General features: G+C 41.5%; 2 protein-coding genes and 2 long non-coding RNA genes across 4 annotated transcripts; 2 read left to right on the top strand and 2 right to left on the bottom strand.

The window, feature by feature from the left end:
* Positions 1 to 504: 504 nt before the first annotated feature.
* LOC117186038 lies at positions 505 to 2180 on the top strand. Its single transcript, XR_004471218.1, has 3 exons — positions 505 to 1682; positions 1741 to 1797; positions 2032 to 2180. It is a non-coding gene; the product is annotated as an uncharacterized LOC117186038 (long non-coding RNA).
* Positions 2181 to 4443: 2263 nt separating this feature from the next.
* On the top strand, positions 4444 to 6281 carry LOC108165072 (innexin inx7). Its single transcript, XM_017301122.2, has 3 exons — positions 4444 to 4906; positions 5051 to 5763; positions 5820 to 6281. The coding sequence occupies exons 1-3, from the start codon at positions 4673 to 4675 to the stop codon at positions 6169 to 6171; spliced, it is 1299 nt and encodes a 432-aa protein (XP_017156611.1). The 5' UTR covers positions 4444 to 4672; the 3' UTR covers positions 6172 to 6281.
* A 7808-nt stretch (positions 6282 to 14089) lies between these two features.
* LOC108164993 lies at positions 14090 to 15006 on the bottom strand. The gene has a single exon (XM_017301018.2). It carries the CDS (start codon positions 14762 to 14764, stop codon positions 14309 to 14311), a length of 456 nt encoding a protein of 151 aa, XP_017156507.1. The 5' UTR covers positions 14765 to 15006; the 3' UTR covers positions 14090 to 14308.
* Positions 15007 to 17116: 2110 nt separating this feature from the next.
* LOC117186037 lies at positions 17117 to 18477 on the bottom strand. The gene is made up of 3 exons (XR_004471209.1): positions 17986 to 18477; positions 17281 to 17932; positions 17117 to 17199 (listed from the first exon to the last, which is right to left on the bottom strand). It is a non-coding gene; the product is annotated as an uncharacterized LOC117186037 (long non-coding RNA).
* Between the last annotated feature and the right edge of the window lie 1864 nt (positions 18478 to 20341).

Below are 20341 nucleotides of genomic sequence, written 5' to 3' on the forward strand. Positions count from 1 at the left end.
TAATTAAAACGAACATTCGATGTCGTAATAGCTGGCGATATTCGGGGCCACTAGCAGTACCACTAGCTGCTAGAATGCTGATAAGGAATGATAAGGGTGCTCTTTCATGACATCACAGAACTTCAAAAACTCAGATCTGTGGAGGAAACGTCTGTACAGAGGAAACTAGAGAGAGAGAGAGAGAGAGAGAGAGAGAGAGACACACATTTCAGACATTATTAAGTACTATTTTATCAAGATCTCGATAGATCTGATGAGTAAACTTCCACAAATAGGCTCAGAAGCGAGCAAGAACACAACCCAGAAATCCTAGAATCCTATTTCAATTTATTATATTTTAAATATATATATATATTTTATTCATTAAGAGGTTTCCTTGATTCCGCAGCTCACGTAGTACATATTTTATTTCATACTCTCTATTAAAATCGATTAAAACTAAATTTTTTTCACATTCGCAAATGAAATAAAAACGTTTTGGGTTTCCACAATAATTTACTATTATTCTTCTACTTTCTTATAGAAATTTAATGATCTTACTAAGTCTCTCTAAATTGGTGCATTTCAAAGGGCGGTTTAATTATAGTTCCAATTCTATTTTAACTTGGAATTAATTGAACCTAAAGATATGGTTAGGTCTGAATTTATACTTTTCCTTTCAGATGCAATCAAGAAGCCACTTCAACTCCTACAAGTCGACAACTTGATTAGCAATTAGCCAAATTTTGGATCGAATTCGTTTCAGTCCGACCCAAAACCCGCGTAGTGCTCAAAGAACGGGGGCAAAACATGAGAAATGAGTCCTCCCATTAGGCGTACGGCAATTAATAATGATTGCCGTCAACAACCTGAGAGACGAGCCAATAAAAATCAGTTATAAAACCATTAAGTCGATACACAAGCGGACATACGAGTGAGTAGAAGATACATTGCTGATACAGCTACTGTCCGGGCTATAAATAGCCCCAGAAAAACCGCAACGAACCGAATCGAAAACCAAACCCGAGACCGAAGCCTTAATTGTCTAACGCCCGTGTATCAATCAGATGGAATAAGGGGCTCCCTATCTCCCCATTCTCAAGTTTCGCACAAGTGTTCAAAGGAGAAAATGGTATCGTATAAGACTCGCTCGATTGTAAATTTCCAAAATATATGATGAGAACGTCAACATTTCACATGGTTTATCTCTACTTCAGTCTGTGATTTCTTTATTAATTGACCAATTGCCGGATCTTAGTCATCCATCTACGTGAGGAGCCCAACGATGTCGGACAATCATCCAAGCAAATTCCCCGAAAATTCTCTGCGTCACTATATTAAAATCAAGCTACGCCTGCGCTGAGCCTCTCTCTCGCTCTCTTGGTTTTTGCAGACCCAAGAGGAGCTCTCAAAAAAGACAGCGCTGTTGGGCCTGCCAATGATAAACTCTCTCGCCGCTCCCTCGGTTTGACTATCTTATAGATACTTGGATACACTCGTACTTTGTTTTGTTTGCCTAATCAGTTTCTCGTGTCGGCGTCGCTTTGTGTACAGCGCCACCATTAAAGCCATCGAATCAAGTTCATTTCGCATACGATTCTCCATTAAGTTCCCTATGAATAATTGGCAACAGGTGGCGATTACCCCAAAAACGTCTTCGAGGTCTTCTTTTTCGTGTGGGGGAAGGGAGCTAATGGCAAAAGGTATGCTCTTGAAAACGTTTATCAATCTAAGACCCCTAGAAATGTTTATTCTCCAAAGGTAAAGGCCAAGGAATCGTGAAATCATGGAACTTTATACGCATTACTCCTACGACAGGTAATGGGGTTCATTTATTGAATATTCTATGAAAATTTGAGAGCAGTATTCCTTCCAACGGATACAAATATTCTAAGTAGAAAAAGTACCTCGCTTATAACTCATAGCTCTTAATTTTAATAAACATGTTAACTTTAAGGAGAAAATAAATTGAAATTTAAATAACATGAATTCAGCTCAACAAACAACTGAAATACGAGTATTACCGGGAAATAATGCATACCATTATTATAGATCAAAGAACGAAGAATTTTCCAATAAATAAAGCATACCATTATTATTAAAAAACTTTGGCTATTGGTACCAGAAGATGCATCTGTCCACCGACACACAGAGTAGACTTCGCAGGTAAGATGACGAGACAACCAATAAATTCTGAAGTAAGGATGCTTTCTTCACAGGCACACGGGGCTCGACATCAAGATACCCGGCAATCCATTTCTGTGGTCTGATCTGGATAAGGACCATTCCTGGATTCAGAAAGGGTATATCAGTTGTTGCGCTCACTAATCACCTGGTCAATCGCATTCTTCAAATGCAAAGCATTGTGCAATTTGTATTAAATAAAAGCTCGTACTTTCATTTTTTCAGCAGAATATTGTTGCAACGAATGCGAATACGAGTATTGCCTATGAGGTGTAATTGTATCTGTGACTGAGGGTAATGTGTTGATCGCCTTGCTTGAATGGCTTGAATTTCGATTTCATTGCGGTTTGCTTTATTCAAATTTAAATGCGAAAATGCCAATGGAAAAAAGATAAATAACAATACGAGTATTAGGCAATTGCGTTAATGAAGCAATTCGACTGATATTTGAATATGATTCAATGAACTTTCGCTGAACCAAAAAAAAACCAAAACAAATTTTCCAATGAAACCCAAGAACCGGAAAAGGCAATATCATAGCCAGTCAACCATCTAAAAATGTGGCAATTACTAACACGATTTCATAGAGAGAGAGAGAGAGTCACTGCCCATATTTACGCATTTCCATTCCCGTCTCTATCTGTACGGCTGTACGGGTATCTTATCCGGCAACGTTAGACTCTTAAGCGCTTAAGTAATAAGCACAAAATATGAATTCGTCGTAGTCGTTGAGCTATTTAGATAAGCGTCAGAAAAGATACAGATAGAGATACATAGCATGCTGACACTGATAGTGTGGGGGGATCTCAAACGACATTCCACCCCAAAAATAATAATAAGTAATAAAACAAAATGAAACGAAACAAAAAAGAAAGCACAACCTCATAAAAAGGAAAATGAAGAGTAGACCCTGACTGGTTGTCTGTCTAGCGATAAGATTGTCATTTCATATAAGATTAAAGAGAACAAACGTAGACCTCCACCTGTCCTGCCAAGAGTCATGCAGTTATGACGAACTCCGAAATAAAATCTTTTTCAACGCAAACAATCGAGTAATCCCCATCTTAAGTTAAAGAACAACAGTCAATGTTCTGTGAGTCCGTCACTGATCTGGGTCAACAGCTGCATCCCCCTCGTATCCACTGCGCCACAATAATTCACTTTCGGTCCCTCCATCCATTGGCATAGACAACATTGAATCGGAATTGCGATTGATAGCGGGGCTCTCTGATGCGGAGAGCTCTAGTTTACGGCGGAAACGGAGCTGCACTCTGGCACGAACCACGAATCGGGTGATTCACGAACTATGCGAAGAGAAATTCATTTTCATTGTGTCATTCGATTCCACTTTCATACTTTATTCTTTCCTCATCGTCTCGAAATGTCCGTGACGAATGTATGTTTGTGTTTCGTGTCGATTCGTAGCGTATGTATGTATCCGTTCACCTATGGGAAATGCGGACAACGCAGGAGTACAGCAGTACAGATCAGATGTGAATCTTTGAATTGGATAATTCAATGATATATTCTTTGGGATCATACACATGAGCATTATAGCCTTTTTTTATGCACAAAAGAAAACTTATTCAAATTGCAAATGCCAATCATCCCCGGTCAAAACTAAAGTCCTTGTGACTCAAAAAATCCCCTTCCAAATATAGCTACCTACTACATTTTGTGTAATATCTTTTTACGTAGCTCAAAGAAATGTGGTTCTGTATAAGATTAGTTTAATTATTTTTTACACCACGTGGGCTCAAAATTATTTCGGTTCAGTTATTTTCGAACATGATTAAATCATTAAACGTGTACCTATCATAGTCCTAGGGTGTTTCGTTTGAAGTCATATATCGTATATATTCCATAGGAACGATTTTCCATGTTAGCATCCTTCCATTGATTCGATCATAGCTTAGGAGCTTAGGGATCTTTATGAGGTGTGCATTGGAAGAGGTGGATCGTATTCTTTTCTTAATTTCGTTTCTTTTTTGTTCACTCACTTTTGGGATTACTCATTTGGATTATTCTCTTTTCGGTTTTTCCCAACGGAGAAGATATTTTGATCAGGAATTCCACTTGCAAGTTACGTTCCCTCGTTCTCCTTGAGCGAATATCATTCGATAAGATAATCAGTGAGTGCTACTCGTAGTCTCTCCCCCAAAAACTCAATTAAATAGCCGAGTTGGCTCTTTGGCCGAAGTCTTATCGAAGGGGGAGGCTCTTTTGGTTGGGTCTTATTACCAAGAGAACTTGAGGCAATGGGCTCCCTCCCTGATAACGCAATCAGACGCCTCCCAAGCAGGCAGTCCAGCGCGTTACCAGAGTCGAAACAGTTTGCAATCCCCGACAGTGCGCGGACAACAGCAACGTTATGAGGAGCTAGGCCACAGCACACACAACCCTTGACAATTCTCCAGAGAAACCTCGTTCGAAACGCGAGAAAACCCCTTGTACTGTAATCGTAATCGCAGCTGAAAGGTGAAACTAGAACTAGATAACAGCTCCCACAATGCTGAACACATTCAGCTCGGTGAGGCAGTACCTCAAGTTCGATATTACGCGGGTGATCATCGACAATATTGTCTTCAAGCTGCACTATCGCTGGACCTTTGTCATCCTCCTGGTGGCCACACTACTGATCACCTCCCGCCAGTACATTGGCGAACATATCCAGTGTATATCCGATGCTGTGATTGCACCGGTGATCAATACCTTTTGTTTCTTTACGCCCACTTTTACTGTGGTAAGTACATCACAAGCCATGGTAACATTCTATGGTTTGGGGCCTTCTCAAATGGTAGACAGAGATTTCGGATACGGAGGAATCATTTTGAAAGATTCAAAAATCTTTTGAACTAAAAAGTGCGATCTATTTCCATTTTTCCAGGTGAAGCACTACAACAATACTGCCTTTAAGAATGGTGAAATCTTCTCGCCTGGTATCGGACCGTTCAATCAAAATGAGGATAAGATCAAGCGCCATGGCTACTATCAGTGGGTGCCGTTTGTGCTGTTCTTCCAGGCGCTCTGCTTCTATGTGCCGCACTTTCTATGGAAGAAGTGGGAGGGCGGACGGGTCAAGGCCTTGGTCTTTGGCCTCCGGATGGTGGGCCTCACCAAATACCTCAAGAACGATAGTCTACGGATTGGCAAGCTGAACATACCCTCGATGGCGGAGGCCGATGAGCGGATAAAGGACATCCGTCGGACAATGATCGATCGCATGCGATTGAATCAGTCTTGGGGCGCACATTTGGTCTTTGCCGAGGTGCTCAATCTGGTGAATCTGCTGTTGCAGATCACCTGGACGAACCGCTTCCTGGCCGGAGAGTTCCTCACACTGGGCCCGAAGGCTCTGCACTCCCGATGGGTGGACGAGATGAATGCCTTGGATATCGTCTTCCCCAAGGTGACCAAGTGTAAGTTCTTCAAGTTCGGCGCCTCCGGATCGCTGCAGGAGCACGACACCCTCTGTGTGATGGCCCTGAACATCATGAACGAGAAAATCTATGTGATATTGTGGTTCTGGTATGCCTTCCTGTTGATTGTCACCGTTCTGGGTCTCGTCTGGCGACTTCTGACGCTGTTCTTTTACAAAAAGTGAGTAGACGAGTACTCAACCCTTAACCCTTTTGATAATCCCATCCATCATACAGCTTGACCTTTACCCGCTGGTCTCTGTATTGGGCCAAGCCGGGTAGAGTGGACGAGAACGAGATCTCTGCGGTGATCGACAAGTGCAACTTCTCCAACTGGATGTTCCTCTTCTTTCTGCGCACCAACTTATCCGAGTTCCTGTTCAAGAAGATCATCTATCATCTGGCCAGCGAGTTCCCCGATCCCGATCGCGACAACGACATCAATGCGTATCGCGATCGTGTACCCCACTATCCGGACACTAGTGGCCTGGACACAACGGATTCTCCCCTGCTGCATCTGCGTCATCCATCCACAGCTCCGCACCAGCTTCCATCGACGTCAGGGATGTCCACCAAGCAGCCCGTCTGAACGGAATCAAAACCCGATTCCAATTCCGAACCCCTACCAGAACCAGAATAATTTATTCATTTCGATTAAATCTAGGCAGTTAATTATTTCAAATGCTTTTTTTTATTTTAAATATAGGTATATATATTTTTAAGTGTATGCATTTTTTGGTTCTTTTATTTTGTTTTCTTTTTTGGGGAGTGTAACAGGTTTTTGGATCTGGCCAAAATGGCCGACAAAAAAAACTGTAATTTCGATTTCGGAATTTCAAATGAAAAAAAAAAACGAGACACCTCCATTCGAGGGCTGTGAAACGTGGGCGTGGCTGACAGTTTTGTGGTTTTGGTGACCCACTTTATGGCCTGTTCCTACGCGGTTTTGAAAGTGTCTCCACCAAGCTATGGGCCCAGCCCAGTGAAGTTTTTATGGATGGTGTGTGCTTGGGAAATTTCAATGGATTCCCATCCAAAAGATCCAGAGATATTGTACTATGTATTCGTATGATTGCTGTGGTTTTCTCCACTGATAAGCACTGAAGCTTGTTTGCTTCCATTGGGATATCATACCCTGTTGGTAACTCAATGATTTCCCATAGAATACCCCATAGAAAACCTAAATAAATACACATACAATCAAAGGCAAATAACGAATGGAGAGACCTTCTCTCCTTTGTCCCAATAAAAATATATCCGATCCCAAGATTAAAAGATAATTGTACACAAAGATAAGAACACCTTTCTCTTGTCGGAGATTTTCCAAGGAGACTGATCCCTTTTGGCAGACCCGTAAATCCTTATAAAGTCATTGTATCTATAGGATGAGTGAAACAACAAATTAGTATGAGAAGCCTCTGGTCTGACACATTTTTGCACTTACTTTTGGCAAGTATTTCCAAATACGATGACGACTCTTGCGCCATACGCGTCGAGGTGTAATGGCAGGCTAGTTATGACACCTGCTTAGCACCAAGTCGAGAAGTCGACGAGGCACTCGGACATTCGAATCTCTTGAGAAGTTGATTTGATGACAAGATTTCGCTTTGATAGTTTGCGGTCAATGTTAACCGGATTGGAATGGCTTGGATTGGATTGGATTGGAATGGAATGAGTTCGGGGATTAGATTGGCCTGGGTTCATTCATTTGGTCATGCAAAAGTTCAACTTTCGAAACTGTCCAGGTCCAATACGGGCCCCCCGATCGACTTCAAGATCGAGAACAAAAAAGAGTTGGCGTTGGAGAGCCGATCAGGTTTACGAGTATCTTTTGTCTCTTCAGACAGACAGTCTCTGTCTCAATTTGTATACCCGATACTCAAAATGAGTATTGGGGTATATTAGATTTGTGGTAAAAGTGGATGTATGTAACGTCCAGAAGGAATCGTTTCCGACCCCATAAAGTATATATATCTTGATCAGCATTAATAGCCGAGTCGATTGAGCCCTGTCTGTCTGTCCGTCCGTCCGTCTGTCCGTCTGTCCGTCCCCTTCAGCGCCCAGTGCTCAAAGACTATAAGAGCTAGAGCAACGTTGTTTTGGATCCAGACTTCTGTGATATGTCACTGCTACAAAAATATTTCAAAACTTCGCCCCGCCCACTTCCGCCCCCACAAAGGACGAAAATCTGTGGCATCCACATTTTTAAAGATACGATAAAACCAAAAATCTCAACCAGATCGTATAATTATTATAGCCAGAATCGAGAAAACAATTTCATTCTTTCTCGCTCTGTCTCTCTCTAACACACAGGTTTCATGGTCGACTTTGCCAATTGCAAAATATGAGTTCAAGGATCTCAGAACCTATAAGAGCCAGAGCAACCAAATTTGGTATCCACACTCCTGTGATATCGGACCTTGACCGTTTCGTGTCCAAATTTCGCCACACCCCCTTCCGCCTACGCAAGGACGAAAATCTGGGGCATCCACAAATCTCAGAGACTATTAAGGCTAGAGTAACCAAATTTGGTATCCGCACTTCTGTTAGATCTCACTATAAAACGTATATCTCAGAATTTCGCCCCACCCTTTTCCGCCCCCACAAAAGACGAAAATCTGTTGCATCCACAATATTGCACATTCGAGAAAACTAAAAACGCAGAATCATAGATAACGACCATATCTATCAGATTGCTGAATCTGGACCAGATCAGACAAATCAATTTGCACTGGCTACGCAGCGCCCGACGTCACGCTCAGACTGATTTTCTGTCTCTCTCGCACGCACTCTTTGTCGTGTCGTTTAATATTAGCGGCGTCTGCCGGAGGAGAGTTAAACTGACTTAGTATCGGGTATAACTGTAAAGTTGCGGTGTTCGCAGCAACTCACAACGTTCCCCCTCGTTTTTTATTCTTTTTGTATCGAACCAAATCGAATCGAATCGAACGCTGTGTGCATATCAAGTGACTTCTTTCTTTCGCTTGCCTTAAAATCCCCAACAAAGCTGAAAACCAGCTCCTCGAATACTATATCAAACAATAAATAATGTGTTCAGCTTGCTCTCTGTCATGCACTAACAATCATGGGGTCAACTTACTATCCTGTCCAGATATGTAATGACGTATATGTCTGATGTCTGCCATTAAAAAATTATATGAATAATAACACTACAGAAAAATGTGCTACAGAATTTTTTGTAGAGAAAAAACGTAGTATTGTATTTATTTTAAAGTGTTGCATATTTAGATTAAAAAACCTTTGTTTTAAATCAAAGTGAATTCTATTTAATTTCTCTATTTGTGTATTTCAAACCCGAATATTTAATTTAAATATGGGTGTGCCAATTTTTGTCTGAGTGTATAGACTTTTAATTGACTTTTTCCAAGCCTTTGCTATATCATTATATGGTAAAGAAATATTTTCATGTTTGTATAAGAGTACCTACAATAGTGCTTAAGCTGTTGTCAGTTGGAGATACTTTTGGAAGAGCATCAAGGATACCCTGGATACTTCTACAATATAATGCCATGAACCAGATATAATTTATTTCTGAATTAATTAATCGTATAGCATCATCTAGAGTATTCTTCGTGGAGTAGGGTATTCATGTATCTGTTTCTATTTTAGGCTTCGTTTTCGTTTAATTTTTTCTTCGGTTGTTGTTGTTGTTGCTGCTGCTGGTGAATGACCGTTAACATTTATGAGATCGAAGTGGTTTTTTTCTGTTTCTGTGTTGTTTCTCGGTTTCTCGTTTTTGGGCATCGGTCAAGATTTCGTTTGATCTGTCTTTTGTTCTATTAAGTTGTCTTTGTAGCAGAGTTTGAGATCTTTTGGATTGGATTAGGGTGTATCTACATTAGGGGGAGATGGAAAGCGATAGAAAGAGAGAGAGAGAGATCGATCCCAAGGCAATTTAATTAGAGATACGAAGACAGCGGGACTACCTTCAATTATCCAAATTGATGCGACAATTAACACTTTTGAACTTTTGCGGCTGCTGCCTCACCTCGAGAAATATTGGAGGATGACCTATAGAAGGGGATGGGCTGGGCTGGACTGGGAATTTGTTGCCAATAAATTGTATGCAATTGGAACACTTGTTGCATGCCATTTGCCATCCCAATCTTGGCATGCAAATTTATTTCAATTGCATTTAATTTGTGCGGATTAGCAGACACCAAGACACAAGGTGGGAGGGTGTTTCCAGGCTGGAGACTGGAGACTAGTCAGCCTACCAATTAAGAGTCACAATTTATAGCGATTTATTAGCAATTTAGAAACGTTGAACTGGGGCCGGGCCTCATTTGCTATTCGAATTTTGACATATTTTGCAGCTTCCTTCCACGTGATTCGACGGATAACAAATACTAATTGCTCTCGGGGGGAATGGGGTCTATGGCGTTTTTTCGTTTTAGGGAATGTAAAAGATTGGGTGGATTGGAATGGAGCATGAAAGGGATAGGGAATGCAGATATTTAATTTTTCGGGTATCAAAGATATAAACATGTACAAAAGGAAGAGGAAATATGCTCTTAAATGTCAAGAAGGTGGAATACTGCAAGATTCAGATAACGTAGAATATAGTCTATGATATTCAATGGTATAAAGATGGCTAGTTCTTGAAGAAGATTTACATTGCGAATAGATAGAGGATGGAGGAGGATACAGAACAAAAGTTATAATATATAATGGAACAGAATAGAGAGAAATAAAATGCAGAGATACAAAAAGGGTAGAAATCTGGCTCTGAAAACTGATAGATAGAAGTACAAAAATATTGACTTTAATACATTTATGGAATAATTTACGAAATTGAAAGGCAAATATTCATATAAAGCATTTCCCTCCTTAATGGAAATTACATATACATATATGATGATTTTAGTAGGTACTTAGATAAATGTAATTTATGAGATGGAGTAGGCAAAAAGTTTTAAATATAGTGTCAAAGTATGTATGAGTATTGATGGTATATATGTAAGTAGATGGGATACATAGATTACAGAGTCCAGATGTGTTTAAGGGTAGGTTTTAAAGGGAACATACATGTATATAGCCATACATGTATAATAATCCCTCTATTATATGAACAAGTTTTGGGTCATATTTCAGCATATGTCTGACCGCCAAAGAGCTTCTGCACGTAAATAAATTATTGATAAATCGCGGCACCACGAGGATATTTAACTTGCATGTGAAAAGGGGATTGCAGGGGCTTGTACATATATAATTATAAATTGGGATTGAATGTTCTGTGGCTATTGCTATTACTATAGTATACATATCCGCTAAAGTCTAGACTCTCAATTACTTAATATTTAAGTAAAGATGATATATCTTAATGTCTAGCAATATAGATACTCTCCTACTTAAAAGTCATAGAATGGCAATAGTTTTGGAACGTCTATCTATTGCGTTGTCTTACATTTATCGCTGTGGTTACGACCCCCCTCCCCATGGAGCTTACACAAACCCTTACTCAACGAGGAAATTGAGGATTTTTGGGGAAAATCGCGTGTGAATAACCTCCATTGCGTCGTTTTCATTTTGCAACAAACACGTGGGGAAAGACTGTCGGTTCTTTGTGTCCTTTGTGTCCTTTGTGTTGTCATACTTTCGTGTCCTTGCTTCCGCAAATGACGCCAAAAATTTCCATCCACGAAAAGCATAGGTCAGTGCGAGTCGAGTGCAATTTGGAGTTGAGTGGAATGTGGACTTCGACTGAGTCGAGTTGAGTGAAAGTTAGAAGCAGGAACAGGAAGCAGGAAGCAAGAACAAAGGATAAACTCGCTCTCTTTCTCTGTCTGTCTCTCTCTGTGTCTCTCTTTTTCTCTGTACTGAGAGATCAACCCCCGGACTAATGACGCAGCAGCCTCATAAAAACTGATTTTTCTATGAAATACCCAACATCATCCCATCATCCGAAATTCGTTTTCGTTTGCAGATTCAGATTCAGAAGTTCTGGTTCAAATGTTTATGCTCGGGGTTGTCCCGTCCCTATTCGGGGGTTGTTCCACACGAGCTCGGTCTCTCTCTGGACTGCTTGTGTGTGCTTAGTGTGGCATGTGGCATGTGGCATGTTTCGAATGTTGGAAATTTACAAGAATTTTCAAAATGCTTGTTGTCTGTGTCTGTTGTCTGGTCTGGAGTTTGTGCCTCGTCTGCATTTCGTTTTTGTGGCTATTTTGGTTGCGCTTGGCAGTGACCTTGAGCCAGCCATCGCATGCTGCCAGATCTGCCCTCTACCATTGTATTCTATCCCCTATTCGTCCCCCGGATTTCCAGCCTCAACACATCGCACATCGCCCATTGCCCTCCACCGATTCAACAAAGTTCTGTTTACACATCTTGTGTCTATCAGCTAAAACATTGTTAACCTTTCGCTTCATAGATTTTTATATATTTACATGTACTACATACATACATATGTATACCCATAGAGGTGTTCACATTTCACAATCACAATCGGAACGAGGGGACTTTTTGGAATGTTTGAAGACGGAACCAGACTATGAAAAATCGAAGCGGCATTCGAATACGTAGAATAACAATATTAAAAGCTGTTAGAAACAGTATTCTGGTTTGAAAAGTATAATTACATGATTGAAAGAAAAACACATTTCACATCCAGACAAAAGTACTTAAAAATTCCTAACCCTAATCATCTAACAACCGAAAATGTTGCATAATTTTAAACATACTCGTATGTACATATATATTTGTATATTTTTTAGAAATAATTAGGGGTTAAGACCCCTGGCAACCCCCCCGTCTCATTGGATTAGGCAACAAAAAAAAATACCCTCGATACCCTACTATTTGGCGACGACCCAAAGTAAAATATCGGACTACGACGACAACGACGAACCAAAACTGGTTTTTGTAATAAAGATATTGCCCACTAAATGATCGTTTTGTTCAATGATGACACTTGCTTTTTCTTGAAGGATTGAGCATTGAACAATTCTATGAAAAATTCTTACAACGACTCCAACAAAGTCTTTTGCGTGTTCAATGAATGTACAAGGCATGCTATTAAATCCAATTCAGAATGTTTTTTCATTCGACTATCTATATTTATCTAACAGATAATAATACAATTACTAGCTATCTTCATTCAAAGGGAATTAGTTGAGAATGGGATTATCAAAATCGATCGAACTGTGAGAGTATTCAAGTCTTTGCTTCTCCATGTGATGGAAGACCATTCTCAAACGAACCATAAAATGAAAATCTGTCATCCCATCGATATGCCATGTCACATTTCTATCATTTGTATATGCTTACCTTCATTTCCATCTGAATATTAGCTAAACAGTAGACCTATTTATACTATTTTTTCTGTTTTTCCATTACAAATCTTTAAATCTTCTATGGGACGGCAGACAGAGATGGGGATACAGTGGGAGAGAGGGCAATTGTGTCAGTGGAAATGCTGATAAAGAATCGACTCGTAGCGATTAGAATACGAAAACATAGTACTTTGTCGAGCGCCTGGATCTTTGGATCCCTTTCCTTGTTTCGCTGCCTCTCCTCCCTGGTGTTTGGTGTGGATGTCACAGCGGTCGGTGGCCATGCCGCATGCCCAATGATAGCGCCTCAAGGCGCTTTCAATTTATACAATTACGCAACAGTGCGGCTCTGCTATTCGTGCCGCGGGGTTCATCCAACTTATGGGGCTTACGGGGCTGTTGTGTGGGCAGAGCGTTGCCTCAGGTTGCCATAGGTTCTTTGTGCCTTTAAACGACCGGCCGCAAATTGCGCTGGCTTAAATGATCTCTCGCTCAATTGCCAAATGGAAGAATGTCAAATCCAATTCCGATTGATGATTGCGATTGCCGTTCGATTCCGGAGGTCAGTCGATTGACAAACAGAATCTTTCAAAGGCAAGCCGAGAACAGTCTTCGAGAAGTGTGTCACTAGTAGCACAAGGGCCACTATCTTGGCTATTGGATCTATTTATACCGCTTAAATAGGATTAACATAAGGTTAAAGTTTGATGCGGTATTCATGAAAATATATTCATTTAAAGAATGACATAAAACACAGACACCACGGAGACAAGTACGATGATTCTTTTTGTATTTCCAAGTTCCACGTTCGACTATGGTTTATGTAGTTCTTAAATGAAACTTTAGCGAATGACATGATATGAATTGTGACCAGGAGACCATTGAAAAGCCAATACATTAAATATGATGTTTCAGCCATAAAATATCATTCTAATAGATACATATGTATATTATGTTGGATTTAATAGGGTATAGAATAGGGTATGGATATCGGCGTAAGGATGTGTTTTGTGTTTCAGAGTTGCGCAAGCGTGCCCCTAATCGAGTCGCGGAGAGAAAGAGAAAAATATGTGGAGAGCCCTTCTACATCGATCTCCATTGTTGTTCCTCAGTCCAGGCGTTCCTCTCTCTCGCTCTGTTCAACTTTGAGTTGCGCTCAAAGTGTGTGTTCCACTGCCAAAGCGTTCCCATGCCCCCAAAACCAATTAAATATACATCTGTGAGGTTTCTCTATTTGTTTTGTGTGTGTCTGTCTCTTCACTCTTTACTTTGTTACAACTTAAAAATTAAAAGCTTAAGGTACTACGAAAAAAAAAAAAACTAAACGATGCACAACGTGTAGAAGAAGCTGAAACAGTGTAGCTTCTTTGTTCGCGATCTCTCTCTCTCTGTCTTTCTCTCACTGTGGGAGAGACTCTCCTCTCCACAGCTTCAGCGTTGCCAGATGAGCCAGAGCGCAAGCATCAGGCCGGCCACACCCCATTTACCGTTGCCAAAGGGCCTCGTCAGCTGTGAAACGGCGCCATTGCACCCATCTGAGTCGCAGGTGTAGATGCAGCTGCGATAGTCCATGCGGTCACCCTTGTTCCGCACGTAGTCACAATAGTTGCCCAGATCCTTGGAGCTGCAGAAGCGCTTCGCTCCAATGCCGCCCTCGAAGCGGCCGACATGCTTCACACAAAACTGTGCCCCATGGACGCTGGAGCAGTTCTGCGGCTGGATGTCCGGCTGATCGTACCGCTCGAACCACTCGCCGCACTGGAAGGGATGCTCCGTGTCGCTCGTATCGCACACATAGCACTCGATGGCCTCACCAAAGGGCACCAGGCACAGGCACAAGCAGAGGCAGAGCAGCGATGCGATCCACCACTGGGACAGCGATGACATTCTCGATTGCCTTCGATTGCACAATGCTATGGGCAGGGGTTAAGCAGGGCAGGGTGGGGGGGTGCGCTGCGCTGGTTGCTTGGCGTGACGTGACGTGACGGAGACAACAACAACAAAAACAACAGCGTTCGGTTTTTTGGAGAGTCAAAAAGTGGTCTCAGCGTCGTCAGCAAATGCCAGGTTTGAACTGTGTACTGAAGCGCTGTTTCAACTTCGTTTCCGTTCGTTTCACGTGTCGCTGCGTGTCTACCTCAGCTCTGAAAGAGAATGAGCGAAAGAGAGAGAGAAAGAGGGCTTGCGTCCAAGCGGGCTTAGGCAAGGTGCATTTTCCTCAAGGTGCGGCATTTCCACTCCTGGAGTTGCATATTTTGTTGGCCACTCCATCATTCCCTCTCGCCCGCTCTGCGTGTCTGCCGCAATATAGGTAACCATGAAGAGCAGGTCACTCTGGGACTGCCGCACCCTATGTGAGTACACCTTGGGATTGCGATGGCTTGGTCGCTCTCTCCAGTACTGCCTCTCCCAGTGCTTGTGCTGCTTTGTTTGTTTGGTTTTTTGGTTTTTGTGTTCTTTTTTGTTTTGTTAAGGGGGCAAAACCGGTTGCCAAGCAGCCAGCCCCCAAAATCAGTCCTAGGGCTAAGGCTATCAAGGGTTAAGGCTAGGGCATTCATTCTCGTGTCCTTTTCTGGCCCCCGGGTTATCCGTGAGACCAGCCCCACAGGAACTTGTTGTGCAGCCAGCAACAGGTATAATAATCGGATTACACACAATCGAAACGAACACAACCAAAACACACATTCACACACACACACACACACACAGAGAGAGAGTGACAGACAGAGAGAAGGCGAATAATGGGGAGACCAACATTTTTGGTTCTTTGTTTTCCCCTGTGGCTGTTTTTCTGTATACCCAGTACTCGTGGAGTACAAGAGTATATTAATATACATATATTCGTAATCAGCAAAAATGAACACCTGAAAGTCACAATCACTAATCACCACCACCTTACGCCCTATCGACCGAGGGGCACTGCAGCATGACACGCAACACGTACTATAACCGAACCGGTCGCGTTCACAGCAAACGAATCTGTTTACCACGATATTTTTACGATTCTATGATTTTTCTATGTGTATTTTCTCGAATAATACCCAGTTTTGCCTGAATTTAATCCGTATATTGATATTGCAAACGACTTACTAATAATACTCAAATGGTTCAACGGATATGCAATTAGCGTGGTATCTTTTAGTCGGAATAACACAAATAACCTGGGACATACTTGTTCTTTATTGGAATTTTGGTATTCTTCTTTACTTGGCTTTTTTTTTGTGGAGCTGCCCAATCGAGGGCATTCAACTTACATTTATCTGCTGTGCCCCATCAACTGCTTCGACAGCGAGAGAGCCAGTGCCATTGTCAACCGATCGGCCAAGAAGACCCCACTCCCCACAGAAGAGAACCGCGCCAGCCAGCCCACGCCTTTCAAAGCCAGTTTTTCGTGCCGCTGGTAGCCAGGGCGATTGGATCGAAGTGACCAAGAGATTGGTATGCGCCAATACATATTTCACCATTTCAATGCAAATGCAAATGCACTGCACAATTCCAGCGTCAGCGACGATCCCAAGTGGATTCATGTCGATGCAATGGCCACTTGAGCACCCGTGTTTCCACCTCATAAGAGCTGTACTCAGATTTCTTTGGGTGTACGTGATCGTTAAGAGACAATTATGAGCTGAAAATCGCTCGTTCTCACCCATGCAGTGGCCGAGAGATGGAGGGGGCAAGTCAAGTACATGCGAGGAATCTTCAAGATAGTTTTTACAAATATCTTGAAAGAACAAGGAAGATTATACTAAAGATCAGATTTTTAAAGGCCAAAGGGATCATAGTAAATTTATTTAAAACTAGTTTGGACTGCAAATTTCGAACAATATTTAATAAAAATATAACTAATAATTATCGCTTGGGACAGGGATTGGTAGTTGGATTGGGTCTGGGACTGGGGCTAGAGCAAGTTCGTTTGGATCATCCTCCAGTCTAGCGACTTCACTTGCTCCATCTTCTATGGCGGCTATCTCCTCCTCCTCCTCAGATAACTCGCCCTCATCGTCCTCTTCGATATCCTCCATATCGTCTATCTGTTTTAGCATAGCATTCCAATGGTAGAGTTTTCCGCATACTTTTACTAGATCTTTAAGGCATATACCCATAATAAAAGGGCATACGAAGACCAATATCAGGGAACCAACGTTGAGGGCATTAATAACGTTGTCATCGCCCAGAAAGCGTACAAATGGAGGGGGCGGCGGTCGAAAATAGTACCAAATCTGAAGGCATATTTTTTTAGTAATTTCGACAATCGTTGGCTCCTGTACTGGCGGTGGGTTGAAATATATTGCAATTCTTTTAAAGATATCCATCTTCAGAAACTGTCAAAGATATAGGACAACAAATTTTAGGTTTTCTAAAATTTTAAAAATGTGTGTTTTGTTTTTGGATTTCTATCTTACCGATCACTTATTCAGACGGTACTGAGCTCTGGTGTGTAGTTCTGTACAGGGTTTCATGAAAGTATTTAGCATCGCCTACTTTACTCTCATTTTATAAGTATTCTAAACAAGTTTTTGAATTTGAATAGTCCCAAATTTTGGCGAACTTTGGCCAGGGCCACAGACAAGGTTCCTTCGAGAAAAATAATACAAAAATAGGGATCTATGGTCTATGATTTCATGGCAAATGTTCCAGTTCCAAGAGTTCTCTATGAAACTGTGCCTTCGTTTGCGTTGGTTTAAACTTAAAAGTTGGCCCGCGTTTCAGTGATTGATTGTCCTCTTTTCGGTAAATCTATCGACTCATTCGAATCCTCGGACATAAGGTGTACACAGCCATTGATCTGAACATTGATCTGGTGGGGATCACACCCCACACCCATCAACTCCATCACACATTCGAGTGCAATGAACATCCGAATTTTTCAAGGTGAAATTAGCTATTAAAGTCATTAAAGAAAAAATTATTAAATGATAGCAATTGTATAATAAAAATCATCTAGAATAGAAAGAACTTTTAAAGCAGAAATCCCTTGAAATCCGTTTTGATTTTGGGTACATTTCTCCTTATAGACAGTATATTCCTGGAGATCTTCTAATAGCCGTTGAGCCACTGAAAGGGAGCATTATTTTTAGAATATTAAGATAATTTTTCTCTCTGCCTACGTGATGAATGCTGCGGACATTGACGATCCTCAGATACAGAAAAGATGTTGGAACTCTCTCGAATGTGAATGTTGGCTATATATAGCACTCGGCGGATGTATGGAGCATGGGGCATAAGTCATGGAGCATGGATGGTCCTATGGTTCAAGTACACCCCATACTCGTATTCGACTCCTTTTGATCTCCACTCTTTGTAAAGCGTTTCCATATTTGTTGCCAGTGGCAGCCAGACATATGTACATAAAAGGAAGCTGCAACAAACCTCTCCCCCTTCTCTCTGTTGCATCCAATTTTTCCACCTCGACTCTCTGCTGCTCGTCCATCAAGGAAGCAGACAAAAAAGGAAATTGCAAAACAGGAGCAGCTGCTGTGGCTGCTGCTTCAGAGCGTGAGAGAAACGAGTGAAATAATGAGAGAGCCTTGAGTGTGAGTCCCAGTGTGCCGTTTTGAGTGGAAAATTCTCCGAACTGCAGATGGCGGATGAGAGGATGCTCATGGCGGAAGGCAAAGATACACGCACACACAAATGCAGATAAATCCACGCCTGGAGCTCGTGCAACCGCTCACGTACTGTCCACAGGGGGCAGGGGCAAGGAGAGGCCATCGATACCGCCGACCGATACCAGGTCGGCGGTGATGTAGAACGGGAACGGACTGTATCTGACAGACGTGACACTTAACGAGTGAAAGGTATGTAAGATACGAGTGCATGTATCTTCAGATATATGTGTGCATACATATGTGAGTAGGTCTTATGTACAAATGTACGTCTGAATGCCATGTACATAAAATATGTAGTACAGTGGTCTGTCAATAATCGGAACTACCATACAAATTAGTACAGTTCCAGAAATGATACCTAAAGAAAGACCTAAAATTCTTCTTTAGTTACACATGTAAAAAGTATTCTGAACATTCACTAAATTGTATTTTTGGATGTCGAAGTGTCAAAATTTCCATACCAAGTCTATGCTTGTTATGCGCCAAAATGAATCGAGGGGCGCTGCCGCATTACGCAGAAAATAATATGGATACGATCTAGTAACAAATGTTATACTTGATTAATAATTATACTACAAAATAAAAAGTATAGCCAGGAACGAAAGAGTTTTGCGAGATATCTAATTTAGAGGGGGATACGAATGAAAACAACGGATATATCCGCTCACTTATGGGAAATCCGTGCGTAATGTTGGACTAAAGGAGATTCAAACCATCACCTTCCTCAAACTGTCTCTCTTTCGGCGGACACCTATGCAAATCGTGGTCGCTCGTCTGAGAGAGCATTCACTGTACAACGATCGTGAGCGTGATATGTAGGAATATCTGTGTCTATGCGCATGCCTTGTGCTGAAGCCGTTTTTGTGTGTGTGTGTGTGTTTGAGGCCCATTTTCGATATCATCCGAAAGAAACCAAGTCTGGTTTCGGAGCAGAGCTCTGGATCGGGGTCGGGTACGGACCCCATTTACGCGTTTCTCATGTCGGAGTTGTTCGTGTCGGCAATGACAACGCACTTAACATTTTTTCCCTCATACTTCTCTTACTTTTACATTTTATTTAATTTTTTCTTTTCGGTACCTTTTTGATTAAAGTCCGAAAGTGCGCTGTTCGTTTATGGCCAAGTCAAGACGAAAAGCCCAAAAAGAGGGCAAGAAATTTTTTAAATTAAAAAGGAGCACGAAGTCACCGCATGATATTATGGGAATGGCATAGGGATGGGGGCGACGAATGATTTTTTAAGGGCCCCGAATCGTAAGACAAAACCTGCGACGACTCCAAAGCGGTTGCACTGGTAAAAAATAAACAAAAAAAATAAGAAAGACAGCGGGCACTTATGCCACTGTCATTGTAATTCGAGAGCCCGGCCGTATTGGGTGGCAATTCTGGCACTCGGTCCCTGCAGACCGATTGACGAACTGGCTCAGTGGCTAACTTGCTGACTGACACGCTCCACGAGCCAACATATCCGATATCAGTCGGTATTGCAACACACTTATCCGTGGGATGATCTTGAAGATTGAGATTGATATTTGCGAGAGCAAGCATTTATCAGAATAGAAAAATCTAAAAAAAATCTCATCTTGTGCCTTACGTTGCCAGATCTGATCGTACCAATCCACAAGAAAGTTTGGATAGGATGAGGTATCCAAATAATATAAAAAGAGAGTAATTTCTTTATGCTTTAAACCAAACTTTTATAAAACTCAAACGATTTGAATCAATCCAATTTTGTTTCATAGTTTTTAATTACTAAAAATTGTAAATTCCGAAGATGTAACCAGAATCCACAGAGCTGTGAACCATTTACCTTGAGCCCCCCATATCATAATTTTGGTAAAACTTGATTGACGTTCT

Source organism: Drosophila miranda, chromosome XL, assembly GCF_003369915.1.
Source record: "Drosophila miranda strain MSH22 chromosome XL, D.miranda_PacBio2.1, whole genome shotgun sequence".
Classification (NCBI taxonomy): Eukaryota; Metazoa; Arthropoda; class Insecta; order Diptera; family Drosophilidae; genus Drosophila; species Drosophila miranda.

Coding starts and splice junctions, on each gene's coding strand:
- LOC108165072 (XM_017301122.2), top strand. CDS start 4,673: ATGCTGAACACATTCAGCTCGGTGAGGCAGTACCTCAAGTTCGATATT. Junction 4,907..5,050: donor TTACGCCCACTTTTACTGTG/GTAAGTACATCA, acceptor CCATTTTTCCAG/GTGAAGCACTACAACAATAC. Junction 5,764..5,819: donor ACGCTGTTCTTTTACAAAAA/GTGAGTAGACGA, acceptor TCCATCATACAG/CTTGACCTTTACCCGCTGGT.
- LOC108164993 (XM_017301018.2), bottom strand. CDS start 14,764: ATGTCATCGCTGTCCCAGTGGTGGATCGCATCGCTGCTCTGCCTCTGC.